Below are 15,155 nucleotides of genomic sequence, written 5' to 3'. Positions count from 1 at the left end.
GGACCACTCTATTCTATCTTGTACCTGAACCTGGACCACTTCATTCTACTCTGATATCTTGTACCTGAACCTGGACCACTTCATTCTACTCTGAACCTGAACCTAGACCACCCTATTCTATCTGGCTTTGATTTTAGACCACCTTCTTTTATCTGGACTGTGGTTTCTAATTTTCCATCTTCCATTTAGTAAATATTGTTTATGTATACTTGCAGACTTAAATTTACTTTTGTACATGAATCTTTTTTGTAATAACAATCTGTTTATTTGCAACTCAAACAAAGTTTAGAAGCAAATTTCACAAATGAATTAATATCATAAAAATATCAATAAAATTGTTTGCATTGGATAAAATTAAGATTTCATTGTAACCGAAACTAATTGCAATCTAATTCGTATTTTTCATTTGCTGACATTGACGGGTAAAGAAATCAATCAATGTGTTTAATGTATTTTCTTCTGCCTCGTAGTTTTTGTTTCCCTCGTATTATATTTTGTTTCCCTCGTATTATATTTTGTTTCCCTCGTATTATATTCCAAAAAGTTATGTTTGCTAAACTTAAAACGTACCCTTTAGTTAAATTTACAGTAATAATATTTTCAGAAAAAAAATATATTAATATTTTTCTCATGAGTGTAGGTTATACTTAAAAACTCGCTAACCAGACCTGTTTTTAAATTGTGCAAGTCGAGCTTTCCCATTGTAAGCCTCGAGTTTGCCAATCATTATTTGAGGCAAATCGGCCAAGGGGTTTCTTAATTATAATTGAACAGAGCTGAAAACTTTAGAATGGGATATCCTTAATCCCGATCGGTTAATTAATCTGGAGATTAATAACAAGTGGAGAACAAGCATTATTTAATCTCGAGATTAAGAAAAAGAGTGGATCAAGCCTTAATCCCGACATCCACCATTCAAAAGTTCCCAGCTCGGATAAGTATATGTTCTGAATCAAGAGTGTAACTTTAAAAAATATTCATCCCTGAAATTTTGAGGATTTTTGATAATGAAGATGACATTTTCATATCTCCTGGAATGTTAAAAAATCCAGCACCAGTTGCAAGAACAAGTTTTAAACTTAATATTAGTTTTAAAACAGCTCTAAAAATAATATTAAGAAATATCAAATACACACAAATACATCGAATTGAATTCCACAATTGTAGGTTGTAATAACTGAATGAGTAGTTTTGAATTAAATTGAATTTTTTCAGATCCGAGTGGAATAATGCGACTCCGTGAATTTGCATGGGCCCTACGCTCTTCAGTATGAATCGTTATTAACCATTTTCTCCATGTATATGTAAAAGTGAAATTAGTAGCGATCAATATCGAATTCAATTATATATCAGCCTAACACCCTTTAATTTTTCACGAACACTCCCTTTAAGTTAAAGGTGCGTCATAACTCATGAACCCTGGATCTATTTGCTTAAAATTTTCATTAAGAAACTCTATAGAACCATGGGGAAATTCCAAACATAGTAGATTGACGAACAAATGAAAATTTAAGTTTCCAGACAAAGCTGGATTTCGAGCCTAGTTGATTAAGATAGGTGTAGAATCATCTGAACTCCCACACAATCAAAATTTGGGAACAGTCTTTTAAAGGTAGTGTTCGCGAATAATGAAAGGGGGCATAGGCTAACGTCGAATTGAATTTGATGGTTATCCCTTCTAATCTCACTTCCATTTGTTGTGTTTATAAGGAGTTTGCTTTCGATTTATTTTTCGCGAACACTCCTCTTAAATAAAAGTTTGCTTTGAATATAAGACTGTAAACTGTAAAGAAGATTTCTGGCTTACCAGATATGTTTGTCCAGAGGTTTAAAGGCAAAAGTTGTAATTTATTTCCCTATAGTCTACTGTTTGCCCGTGCATATGTTTGTTTGTGCAGAGGAGCATCACAGAAATTCTTGAAATGTTTAATAACCTGGTATTGTGTCCTTCTAACCAACCCTTTACTATATTCTTAAATTAGCACACACCACCATACACACCCCCACACACCCTCAAATATAGTACACAGCAGGATTTGCATGTACATTGTACGGAAAGGAAGGGAAGGAATTAAGGAATGAAGAAATGAATGAAGGAAGGCAGGAAGGAAACAGGAAGGAAGAAAGGAAGGAAGGAAGAATAGAAGGAAGGAAGAAAGGAAGGAAGGAAGAATAGAAGGAAGGAAGAAAGGAAGGAAGGAAGAAAGGAAGTATAGGTGGAAGGAAGGAAGGAAGGAAGGAAGGAAGGAAGGAAGGAAGGAAGGAAGGAAGGAAAGAAGGAAGGAAAGATTAAAGTAAATATGTACTAGACAAGTTTAAACATACGTAAACAATAAATACCAATAGACAAGACAAACAGAGTGGAATACTTCATGCATCCTTCTATTTGAATTAACTTTGATATTTCCTGTTCCATCCTGTTCATTTTCGATACTTCCTGTTCTTTCTTCTATCCTCTAATGCATCATTATTTCTTTTCAATTCTGTTCAACTTTGAAAAATACTGTTCCCTTTTAATTCTCATCATATATCCCTTTCAATTTTAATAAATCCTAAAAGTCTATTTTTTTTTAAATTTAAAAATAACAAACCTTTGAAATATCCTTGATCAGCAGAACCTCTTTTCCTCGACTGTATTTTTATAATCAAACCTTTATCTTTATATAAATAAAATTGGTGTATATACAGGGTTACCCACAAAGGATGAGACTTCAGAGACGATTGTATACAATTTATATTCACGATTCCCTGCAACTAATAACTTGGTTTCTCAATGCAAAATCATTAAATAAGCCATTAAAAGACGACATTCAAGGCATGTAGACTAAACTCGACATTGGAATTGTCACATTTCCAGGTCGTCTTTACGATCTTATTCGTTGTGGACCGTTGCTCTTTACAAGGATCAAAATAAGCTATGGATTAGTTCTTGAAAAATAAACAATCAAATTATAAATGTAAAGTTTGACCCGCCGCACAAGAGAATTGGTTCAGGTTCAGGAAAAAAATATTTTGTATTCCGTCTGGTTCGAAAATCATATGAAAACAAAAAAAGACCAAAATGACGGGAGTTGAAAAATTACTTAGAATTTTTTCCCTTTTTGCCCTAGTTAATCATTCAGCCAGAGAATATTTAATTTTTGAATCATAAATTAAGAGTTTATTTACATTGAGATTATTTATATTTAGTTTAAAAGTTCAAGAACTAGATTTAGTTAATAAAAGCTAGTCTCAGAGCACAAGAGAAGTTGTTCAACGTAAGGTATCTGCGATTAAACCACTTCTCCCAACTACAGAGTGTCCCACGAAACAGGACAGTTGGTGATAAGTTTAAAATGTCTTCTTCCGTAATTAGTTAAGTTGTTTGATATTAAAGAGAATGATGAAAAATATTGCATTTCAATTATATTATTGTAAAATTGATTTCAACGTAAAATATATTTGAGAAAAAGATGTTTTTAACGATATGACATACAAAAAGGCTTTAATATCCAATATAATGTATGGAAGAAGACAACATGTTTCGTGAGACACCCTGTATTTAATCTGGTATTGCGTAGATTTTGGTTTGACAATCATTCTTAGATAAAAAATGCAAATTCTAGGAGGTCGAAGAGATTATAAAATATTGTTCCTGATCGATAGATCGATATTATTATCTGATCTTAATTCATCCAAACCAAACCATTCTACTCTAGGTATAGGAGAACCCTAGAATATATTATTCATTAATTCATCCAAACCAAACCATTCTACTCTAGGTATAGGAGATCCCTAGAATATACTATATATTAATTCATCCAAACCAAACCATTCTACTCTAGGTATAGGAGAACCCTAGAATATATTATTCATTAATTCATCCAAACCAAACCATTCAACTCTAGGTATAGGAGTTCATTAGAATATATTATTCATTTGTTCATCCAAACCAAACCATTCAACTTGAGGTATAAGAGAACCCTAGTATATGTTATTAATTAATTTATCCAAACCAAACCATTTTACTCGAGGTACCCTAGAATATGTTATTAATTAATTCATCCAAACCAAACCATTCAACTCGAGGTATTGGAGATCCCTAGAATATATTATTCATTAATTTTATAATATATCTTATCTAACTATTTATTTCATTGCTTAGTTTTCCTTTATTATAATATTAATTTCATTCTAATAATTTTTATTTCATTATTCCATAGATTTCATTCATTATTTTGTCAATTTTTACTTAAAATTAAGAACCTGAATTCTACAAAGTATTTCCAACTGAGTTCTGTTCTTTTGGTGAATATAATCAACCTCAATATCAACCTCTGCTCCATCTAAATATTGAATAAACTCAACCTCAATATCAACCTCTGCTCCGTCTAAATATTGAATATAATCAACTCAATATGAACCTCTTCACCATCTAAATATTGAATAGAATCAACCTCAATTTGAACCTCTGTTCCATCTAAATATTGAATATAATTGACCTCAATATGAACCTCTGCACCATCTAAATATTGAATATAATCAACCTCAATTTGAACCTCTGTTCCATCTAAATATTGAATAGAATCAACCTCAATATGAACCTCTGCTCCATATCAATATTGAATATAATCAACCTCAATATGAACCTCTGCACCATCTAAATATTAAATAAACTCAACCTCAATATCAACCTCTGCTCCATCTAAATATTAAATAAACTCAACCTCAATATCAACATCTGCTCCGTCTAAATATTAAATAAACTCAACCTGAATATCAACCTCTGCTCCATCTAAATATTGAATAAAATCAACTCAATATGAACCTCTTCACCATCTAAATATTGAATAAAATCAGCTACAATATGAACCTCTGCTCCATCTAAATATTAAATAAAATCAACTCAATATAAACCTCTGCTCCATCTAAATATTGAATAAAATTAACTCAATATCAACCTCTGCTCCATCTAAATATTGAATAAAATCAACTCAATATTAACCTCTGCTCCATCTAAATATTGAATAAAATCAACTCAATATCAACCTCTGCTCCATCTAAATATTAAATAAAATCAACTAAATATCAACCTCTTCACCATCTAAATATTGAATAGAATCAACCTCAATATAAACCTCTGTTCCATCTAAATATTAAATAAAATCAACGCAATATCAACCTCTGTTCCATCTAAATATTGAATAAAATCAACCAAATATCAACCTCTTCACCATCTAAATATTGAATAAAATCAGCTTCAATATCAACCTCTGCTCCATCTAAATATTGAATAGAATCAGCTTCAATATCAACCTCTGCTCCATCTAAATATTGAATAGAATCAGCTTCAATATCAACCTCTGCTCCATCTAAATAATCAGCTTCAATATCAACCTCTGCTCCATCTAAATATTGAATAAAATCAACTCAATGTCAACCTCTTCACCATCTAAATATTGAATAAACTGAACTTCAATATGAATCTCTGCTAAATATTGTAAATCTATATATTTATCAGGAAGGTTCAATTTATATCATTTCCAACAAAATATATTATTATTTATTTGGTTTCTTGTCAACCCTTGTCCTCACCAAATGTTATTGATATCGAGGAACAATTTTATCATGTTATTCAAAACCTTAATAGAAATATATTTTGCAAAAAATATTAGATTAACATTATAATTTTGCGACAACATGACCGACAAGCGTTGATTTAATCATGGGGTTTTTGCTGATCAAAAAATGTTTAAAAAGGAGAAATTATGTTTACAAGGTTTAAAAACGATAAAGATAATCTAAAAATAATCATAAAAATGTTCCTAAAAGATTTTTAATTTTAAAAGTAAGCCAAACAATACAAACTTTTATAGCTTTAAATGATAACAAAAATATCAAATAAAATGTTCATTTCTTATTTTTTACAACCTGGTGGTTCACATTTAATATGCAAAACTTCGAATACTTGGATCCAACAGATTTATAGTTTGAAGTATTAAAAGTCTGCGACATGCAAAGATACAGGGTGTCACTAAAAATATGTTAGCAACTGTTCCAAATGCTTTTTACCAATCGGCATCTGTCCTAATTACAGCGCTAGGCCCTCTATCTTGTTCTAGCCGCAGCACTCGGCCCCAAAGCCTATCCTAGCCGCAGCTCTCAGCCTCAGAAGACCTCACCTAACCATTGTTAAGTTGATGCTTGAGAAATTGCACATTCGGGAAGTTGCCACTTGGGGAGTCAAGTCCCCCTGGGGTAAATAATTTACTTCTCTAAAAAGTCATCCAAGGATTATTAAAAATAAAACTGCTTACATTGTACATAAACTGTTAGTTTATCCTCTGCTTGTACTCCGAACCCGTTAGACCCAATGCACATGTACACGCCGCTATGCTTCCGGGTTGCCCTGAAATAAACAATGGGATCCACAAAGCTGTGAAGTAGAAAGACGACTCTAAGATCAAAGTTTGATTTTGAATGGTCCAAGGAGTCCAATGGCCGAATTTAAAGAATTTGAGCGGCGGTTTAAATTTAAGCCGCGGTTTAAATATGGTTGGTTCCACTTAAAATTGTATCAAATGTTTCAAGATTTAAACCGGCGCTTAATTTAAACCGGGTTTTGGCGGATTTAAACCGTGGCTTAAATTCTTTAAATTCCATCTCAAGTAACATGAAAGAAATGTCTAGTGCAATGTAAGCAGAGTCTATTCACGTAATAATTTTATATTTCAGTCCCTGGTAAATCTAGTTTCGTTTGGACAACATTAAATACACATAACATTGCCTTAGTGTCATCTTCTTATTCCACAGTTTTATGGGTCTCATTGCGATGTTGATTATATTGTAAATATTTAAAATTAGTGAAAGGAACTAAGTTTTGGATCAAACTCTATTTTTCTGTATCTTTGCAACCCAACCTAGTTCACCATTGATATTGCAAACTATAAATTCTGTTAGATCAATTGATTTAAGTTTAAAATATGGAAAATTTAAGTTTGTGGCAGAAATTCAGTTCCTTAAGCTGATTTTCAGGGGACCTTTTAGATCCTTACCATTGAGGTCCTGCAAAAAAAGTCTAAAATTATCAGGACTGGTGAAAAAGGTAAATCTCACATCAGATTGAACTCCGAGAGGTTTTTAATCCTAAATTCTCTTTCAGAAAAACAAAAAGTTTTGAACTCCTTATTTGCAATTAACCAAATGAATTTACTTTCCTCATTCTTGAACTTTACAGCAATGGGAAAGCTAGCTATTAAGTCATAGAGTAGTAGCAGTGATTTCTTTAAAATTAGACCTTGGAGTAAGGGAACAATAAATGTAAGAAAAAACTAAATAAATTCTGTACTTTCGTCTTTTTTGTATCAGCTTATGTGGGTAACACTGATGTAGACATGGCATATAGCCTTCGTCTACCTTTAAACGAAAACCGTCAGTGTACACTGCAGTACATGTAAATTGTATATAAGTATATGTATTATATGTATTTCTTAGTAATTGTATGTTATTTATGTACTTATAGTGTATATACATATGTAATCTGTAAATAGATGTTTAATTATTAAATTCTAATCTACAATATTTATTTTCCTGTCAAGGTTAGGATGAAGTACCATGTTACTATATGTAGATTAGAATGCTTCAAGAAAAAGTCCAGATCTTATACTTATTTAGTTTTATAAAAAAAAATTGCGTTGAATAGGAAACTTTATGATTTTCCATGTCTATTTAATCTAAATCAAACTATACCACATCTGAGGAATTTATAAAATACAAAGAAAAATATATTAAATCTGTTAATTATAAAAAGATGAACAGTTTCCTATAAAATCCGGAACCAAGACATCTCACCGGATCTAAGATATGAAAACTTGGTTCTTTTATCCTTTTATTATTTTCTGCTCCTTAATGCTAGATATAGAAAATATAGAAAAAAAAGAATGAAAAATAATTGTACTTCAGACTTGAGACGACAAACTTTCTAAAGTAGATTTCCCCCCCCCCCAAAAAAAAAAACAAGTTTGTACTGCTATCCTATCAAAAAATTGAACGCTCGGCTCATCAAGTGTTAAAATTTTGCTTTGTTATAATTTTCCATAAGAAAATGTACTTTATACTCTCCAAGATTCTATTAAAAGATATATCCCGCTGTAAGCCATTAATTTCAGCTTCATTTAACAAATTAGTCAGAACAAAAAGAACAAATATATTTAAATCTATTTTCTATTAAGTAGAAAACCCTAAATCATACTGGGTGTTCTCTCGAAACTTTATCTGAAAGGGGTTTTGAGAGAACGTTAAAAATTGTGAGTTTTAATTGGAACGATTTTGAGATCTCGTATCTTACCTAGGTAACACAACTGAGAGAGAGGAAAATGAACATATTTTTTTTTCAAAACTCGTCAATAGGCAAAAATTGATGAAATTGATTTCAAATTAGAATAAAATCAACTTTGATTTGATATGCTCAACTGGATGTACGCAAATATGTGATAAATTCTTAAAAATGTTAAAATGTGTTTTTTTTTTGAAATAGAAAGCACATGCTTTTTTAAAAAGAATTTATAAACACCTTTGTTGCAAAAAAAAAGGTTCTTCTCTTTTTACTCTTGGTAAAAAAGATATTTTTTTCTTCCTTTCAATTTTCATTTCCTCGATTCAAGTTTTCATAATTTTCGATATATTCCATCCATTTTATTCCATCCATTCTATTCCATCCATTTTATTCCATCCATTCTATTCCATCCATTCTATTCCATCTATTATTCACAAAACTGCGAATATTATTTTCTATCTGTCTACATTGATCTATTGATAACAATGCAAAAATATGAGTTGAATGCAAACATTTCCCTTGAGAGTTTACATTTTTAATTCAAGGTTAAATAATAAATATACAAATGGAAAAAGGATCAAAAGGTTACAAACAAACATTTAGAAAACAATTATATCTTTTATTTAAATCAATTTTTCATTTGTAGGTATTTTAAGTATTTTAGGTAGCTTTTAAATTTTTAAGGCTTTTGGATTTGGAAAAGGTTCCAAAAAGATCTGATAAAGATAAGATGAAAAAATTATTAATCTGCAGACACATCCCGACAAAAAAAACATCCATGTCCCCTCCTCCGCATTAAATTGTAATCCAAGGAAATGATTAATCTTATAATTAGTCTGGAAATTTAATTATAGTTCGGGGAAACCATGGATTTAGAATTAGAAGGATTCAGGAAACCAAGGATTAAGTAAACCAAAGATTCAGTAAACCAAGGAATAATGAAACTACGAACTAGGGATTCAGTATACCAGAGATTCAGGAAACCCGGAGTGCAGGAAACAGGGGTTCAAGAAACCAGAATTTTAGAATACCAGGAATTCAAAAAACCAGGGATTTAGTATACCAGGTATTCATATAATAAGGGATTTAGAATAGCATGGTTTAAGAAAAATCATGATTTACAATAACAAGGATTTAGAAAACCATGCTTTAGATTACCAGGGATTCAGAAAACCATGTTTTAGATTACCAGGGATTCAGAAAACCATGTTTTAGATTACCAGGGATTCAGAAACCATGTTTTAGATTACCAGGGATTCAGAAAACCATGTTTTAGATTACCAGGGATTCAGAAAACCATGTTTTAGATTTCCAGGGATTCAGAAAACCATGTTTTAGATTACCAGGGATTCAGAAAACCATGTTTTAGATTACCAGGGATTCAGAAAACCATGTTTTAGATTACCAGGGATTCAGAAAACCATGTTTTAGATTACCAGGGATTCAGAAACCATGTTTTAGATTACTAGGGATTCAGAAAACCATGTTTTAGATTACCAGGGATTCAGAAAACCATGTTTTAGATTACCAGGGATTCAGAAAACCATGTTTTAGATTACCAGGGATTTAGAATACCATGTATTCAGAAAACCAGGGATTTCAAAAATCAGGTTTTTAGAATACCATGGGGATTCTGAAAACCAGGGATCAGAAAAACCAGGGATTCGGAAACCATGGATTTAGAAAACCAGGGATTTAGAAAATTAGGCATATAGAAAACCAGGGCTTTAGAAAACCAGGGATTCAGAAAATAAGGAATTCAGAGAACCAGGTATTAAGGAAACGAGGGATTTAAGCAACCGCGGAATGAATGAGACTATAATTGTTTCGTAAATATGAAACAACTTACCTGTCAAACTTGAATAAAACAATATTTTGAACTTTTTCAGCACTAAATATTTGATTTATTAAAACTTTCAAAATTGCATTTATTCCAGATAAATAAATATAGTATATAGATAAATCAATCTCTGAGAAAAGTTAGTTTCTTCTGTAAAAGCTAATAATCTTAATTTTGTCTGAACCCATTTCTTCATCAAGAAACCAGACACGTTTAATCTGATTATCTACATTATATCTCAATATATATCTATATATCAGAAACCAGACACGTTTAATCTGATTATTTACATTATATCTCAATATATATCTATATATCAGAAAAGAAGTATCTATATTTTACTTTGCATGTCTCTGCTTGTCTATTTGTTTGTTTGTGTCCAATAAACGTCCACACGGGTGAACCGATCCGGCCCAAATTGTTTGTGGGGCCTCACATTACCCCGGGAAGGTTTATGAATGATCAAAATTTTAAAAATTAGCCTCCAACTAAAAATCCACGACATTTTTTTTTAAAAATCCGTTAACTTTTTTTTGTTTTTGTTTCACAATGTATACAAAATGAAAATGTCAGGTTTCATTTAATTCTTCCCAGCAAACATAAGAGTGTTCGTGTGGATGTTGCAATAAAACCCAGATACACCGGATATAACGGATAATCAACCATTATTTAATTTTACTATCAAGTTTTCCTACGTTTTTCAAGAAGAAAATTATTGTTAAATGAAAAAATTAGCCATTTGTATGTAGATTTCAAGTTCCATTGGGATTGCTATCCACTTTGTAATTTATGCTTTTTTCAAATCATTTGTTTACGATCAGCTGATACCAAGATATTCTTCTCTAACCCTCCCCTAGTAGAGGTGAGGAAGGCCAGCTAAAACAACTTCTCGTCCGAGCCACATTCTCCTCATTTTCTCGTCCGAACCACCTCGAAATCCTCGTTCTTTGATTATTATGTGATTAAAAGTTTCTAATTCTTGTAGATAAAACTATTTTTAACAAATCTGGCCACGTTAGGGCATAAAAAATGGAAAGATTAAAATATCACAATGATTAAATCATGTTTGAAACTTTAGAAACATGAGAATGATGTCAAACTTTATTTAGGTAAAACTTAAAACTCTTCTGCCTTCGTAATGGCCAACCTTCGCGATATGAAATAAATAGCAAAATAGTTGGCATACCTGTGCCTAAAATTTTCCCCATGGAACCACCCGGAAAAAATCTATGGTTTCACTATAATTAACAAAAAAAAGTTTAAAGTTCTATAACTTCGGAATTATTTGCGGCATTCTACACCAGGAATATCTGAAAATGCGCGTAAAAAAGATGAACATTTTCAAGGACATATAACTTCAATTCAATTTATACTATTTTTTCGATTTACAAAAATTCAATATTTCATTTATGTCCTATCGTGGTCCGATTCTTAAAAAAAAGTTTTATCTTGGAGGTCTAGTTACTCTTAAAAAATAATATTGTAAGGACGAGGATTTAGAGGTGGCTTGGACGAGAAAATGAGGAGAATGTGGCTCGGACTAGAAATTGTTGTGGCTGGCCTTCCTCCCCTCGCTAGTCTCTTATTCTAAACCTATACCTGGTAAATATCAGCTGATCTCCAGATATTCTTCTAGAACCATCCACAAGCCTCTTATTCTAAGCCTGTACCTGGTATATATCAGCTGATCTCCAGATATTCTTCTAGAACCACCCACTAGTCTCTTATTCTAAACCTGTATCTGTTATATATCAGTTGATCTCCAGATATTCTTCTAGAACCATCCATTAGTCTCTTATTCTAAACCTGTACCAGGTATATATTAGCTGATCCCCAGATATTCTTCTAGAACCATCCCCTAGTCTCTTATTCTAAACCTGTACCTGGTATATTATATCAGCTGATCTCCAGATATTCTTCTAGAACCATCCACTAGTCTCTTATTCTAAACCTGTACCTGGTATATATCAGTTGATCTCCAGATATTCTTCTAGAACAATCCACTAGTCTCTTATTCTAAACCTGTACCAGGTATATATTAGCCGATCCCCAGATATTCTTCTAGAACCATCCACTAGTCTCTTATTCTAAACCTTACCTAGTATATTATATCAGCTGATCTTCAGATATTCTTCTAGAACCATCCATTTATAGTCTCTGATTCTAGACCTGTACCTGGTATATATCAGCTGATCTCCAGATATTCTTCTAGAACCATCCACTAATCTCTTATTCTAAACAAACCATGCATTATTCTTTAATATAGTTAAACACACATGATATCTTGTTATTTTCCTTTCTTTATTTTATTTAATTTCATCGTCTCATTATCAAGCATTATTTTATGAAGAGGAAACAGTCTCCTTCAAAGTAGGTCTAGATACTAAACTTTTTATCTCTTTTTAATTAAAAAAAATTGAATTAACTCGTCTTCCTACGGGACCCTTCCCCTCTCCTCTCATAAGTTTTAAGCATAGAAAAAGGAAACGAAGAGGAAAAGCTTACCTCAGATACACAACCGTCCTTCCTATTCATTAATTAATAGAGTGGTCGGTTGTGATATGTTTATCGTAACTAACACTGTACATTTGTATATGGAGTGATTTCTAGGGGGGAATTGATTTTTTACCACCCCCAAAAATTACGATTACTCTTTATACAAGTGTACAGTGTTAGATACGTAAACATATCGTGATGTACACAACCGACCACAGATCTATTAATTAATTAATAGAGAGGTGAGGTAAGCTTCACCTCTTCGTTATATTACTCTATGGTTTAAAGTCCCTCCCATCACTTATTATAGAGTTAACTACATTTAATTAATTTCATTTATGTATTTAATTGATTGTCATTAAAAGTTATTTGAATATGGAATTAAGAACAGGGAAATACATAAAGCGTTAAACACATTTTAACTATCTACTATCTATTTTTATATATTAATATAGTAGTAATCTCTGTTTATCTGTTTGTTTGGATGTCCGGATTGACTTTTGTGTAGGAAAATTCCAGGCAAACTTGATATCTTTAATCTTCTCTATTTGGTTTAAGTCCGATCATAACTCATAAACCCCTTGATTCAAATTTGATTTTAGAACTAAAGGTAAAACCCACGGGAATATTCTTGGTTTAAAATTTCCCAGTAGATCTTTTTTTATGATTTGATAAAATAAGTTTCAAACAGTTGCTTGATTTGTTTTGTTGTGTGTGTGACTGTTGATATAGTAAGAACCATACAACCGTGAATTTGTATTTGATGTTGTTATATATATATATATATATATAGTAATCAATACCTTGTTAGTTTGGTTTGGGATCCGGTTTTTAATATATTTTCATCTAGGATATATACAGAGAAAACGATGCAAAAACGAACGTGTTATTACAATCGTTTTTGGATCGTTTTTGGATCGTTTTTGGATCGCTTTGGATCGTTTTTCAGTTCTTGTTTTGAGTTCAAAGGAATTGACTATTTGCAACAAACTCTGATTTTCTAATCCCTATATCTTTGGATTCCAACGTCGTAAACCTTTGAAATTTCAATCTATGACTTTTGTTAGATCAAAAAATATAAGTTTGAAATATCAAAGGTTTACGACATTGGGTTCTAAAGATATTTGGATTAGAAAATCAGAGTTTGTGGCAAAGAGTCAATTCCTTTTAAAAAAACAAACTTTAACAGAATATTTTGAGTTCTGGGAAGTTTAACATTTTTTTCTAAAAAAAACTAACCAAAGCGATTAACAACACTAACCTTGTGCAAATATTCTATAAAATGAATGCATCACGGGGGGTGGGGTGCAAATAAGTTTAATAGAAATTCTGAAGTTTAATTCAATTCCAAGCAGTTGAATGGTCCTAGAACTTAGGACGGAAACTGCCAAAATTAAAATAGTCCAAGTTTCAAGCAAATATTTATATTGAAGAAACGTTTTTGTGGAATTTCCAAATGCATAAATTTCCAAGAATGGTTTCTTTGATCTCCCCATATATTTATTAGTTTTTCAACAAGAAAGGGGAAATGAGTTCCCTTGTAGAAACCAGAAATTGATAATGTAAACCATAAAAAAGGCATTTAATACTTTTATCAAGCTTGCAGGTTTTAAAAATGTGAAAGCGTATTTGGAGAAAAATGTATCGCCCCCCCCGGATTAAATCCTTTGCACAGCCCAGCATGCACACATTTTGCACAGCCCAGCATGCACACATTTTGCACAGCCCAGCATGCACACATTTTGTCTCCGACAAGCCGATGTCGAACATCAAAAGTCCAGATTCATTTACCCAACATATTCGCCATCGGAACTACAGGTTTACCCACAAAGGACGAGACTTCAGAGAAGATTGTACGGAATTTGTTTAGTCCGTATATATTTCTGAACTTGATTGCGAGGAATAGCGCGGAATTGTGTGAAATTGCTCGTAAAGGAATTGAGTCTTTGTAACAAACTCTGCTTTTCTAAATCCTATATCTTTGGATTCCAATGTCGTAGACCTTAGATATTTCAAACTATAAATTCTGTAAGATCAAATAATAAAAGTTTGAAATATCAAAGATTTACGACATTGGATTCCAAAGATATAGGGATTATAAAATCAGAGTTTGTGGCAAAGACTCAATTCCTTTGAGCTTGCAATTGCACACAAGTAAAATCCACTTGCGTTGGAACCCTCAGTGTAATGAACATTTGATTTATGACATATCATCTTTGTGTCCTGCTCTATTCAAATGGTAAAGAGTTGCTGCATTGATAGTTTTTCTTTAAGTAGCAACAGATTCAGCCATTGCTGAAAAGGGATCATTGTCAGCCAAATCTTACATGTGTTTAATAGGTTGATATTTCAATTTCAATACGTATGAACAACGTTAGGATTTCTCTTATAACTGTGTAAAGTGCTGTGTATGGAATATACAGGGTGTCCCAAAAAAACGATCTTTAAGACATTGTAGCGCTCGCCATGGTTCATTTTTTTAAAAATTGTACATTTTTAAAATCT

At 31.9% G+C, this 15,155-nt stretch overlaps 1 protein-coding gene across 1 annotated transcript in view; it reads right to left on the bottom strand.

The window, feature by feature from the left end:
- Positions 1 to 15,155, bottom strand: part of LOC111696647 (peroxidasin homolog) — a 34,947-nt gene that overhangs the window by 3,220 nt on the left and 16,572 nt on the right. Inside the window, exons 10-14 of the mRNA XM_023466322.1 lie at positions 12,330 to 12,388; positions 6,297 to 6,388; positions 4,246 to 4,325; positions 3,635 to 3,711; positions 2,592 to 2,631 (exon numbers count right to left, since the gene is read on the bottom strand). Coding sequence (XP_023322090.1) covers positions 2,592 to 2,631; positions 3,635 to 3,711; positions 4,246 to 4,325; positions 6,297 to 6,388; positions 12,330 to 12,388 — 348 coding nt within the window. The remainder of the gene's footprint in view (positions 1 to 2,591; positions 2,632 to 3,634; positions 3,712 to 4,245; positions 4,326 to 6,296; positions 6,389 to 12,329; positions 12,389 to 15,155) is intronic.

Source organism: Eurytemora carolleeae, unplaced genomic scaffold (assembly GCF_000591075.1).
Source record: "Eurytemora carolleeae unplaced genomic scaffold, Eaff_2.0 scaffold99, whole genome shotgun sequence".
In the NCBI taxonomy this organism is placed as follows: domain Eukaryota; kingdom Metazoa; phylum Arthropoda; class Copepoda; order Calanoida; family Temoridae; genus Eurytemora; species Eurytemora carolleeae.
Note: the sequence above shows the minus strand (reverse complement) of the source record. Positions and strands in the feature narration are given on the sequence as shown.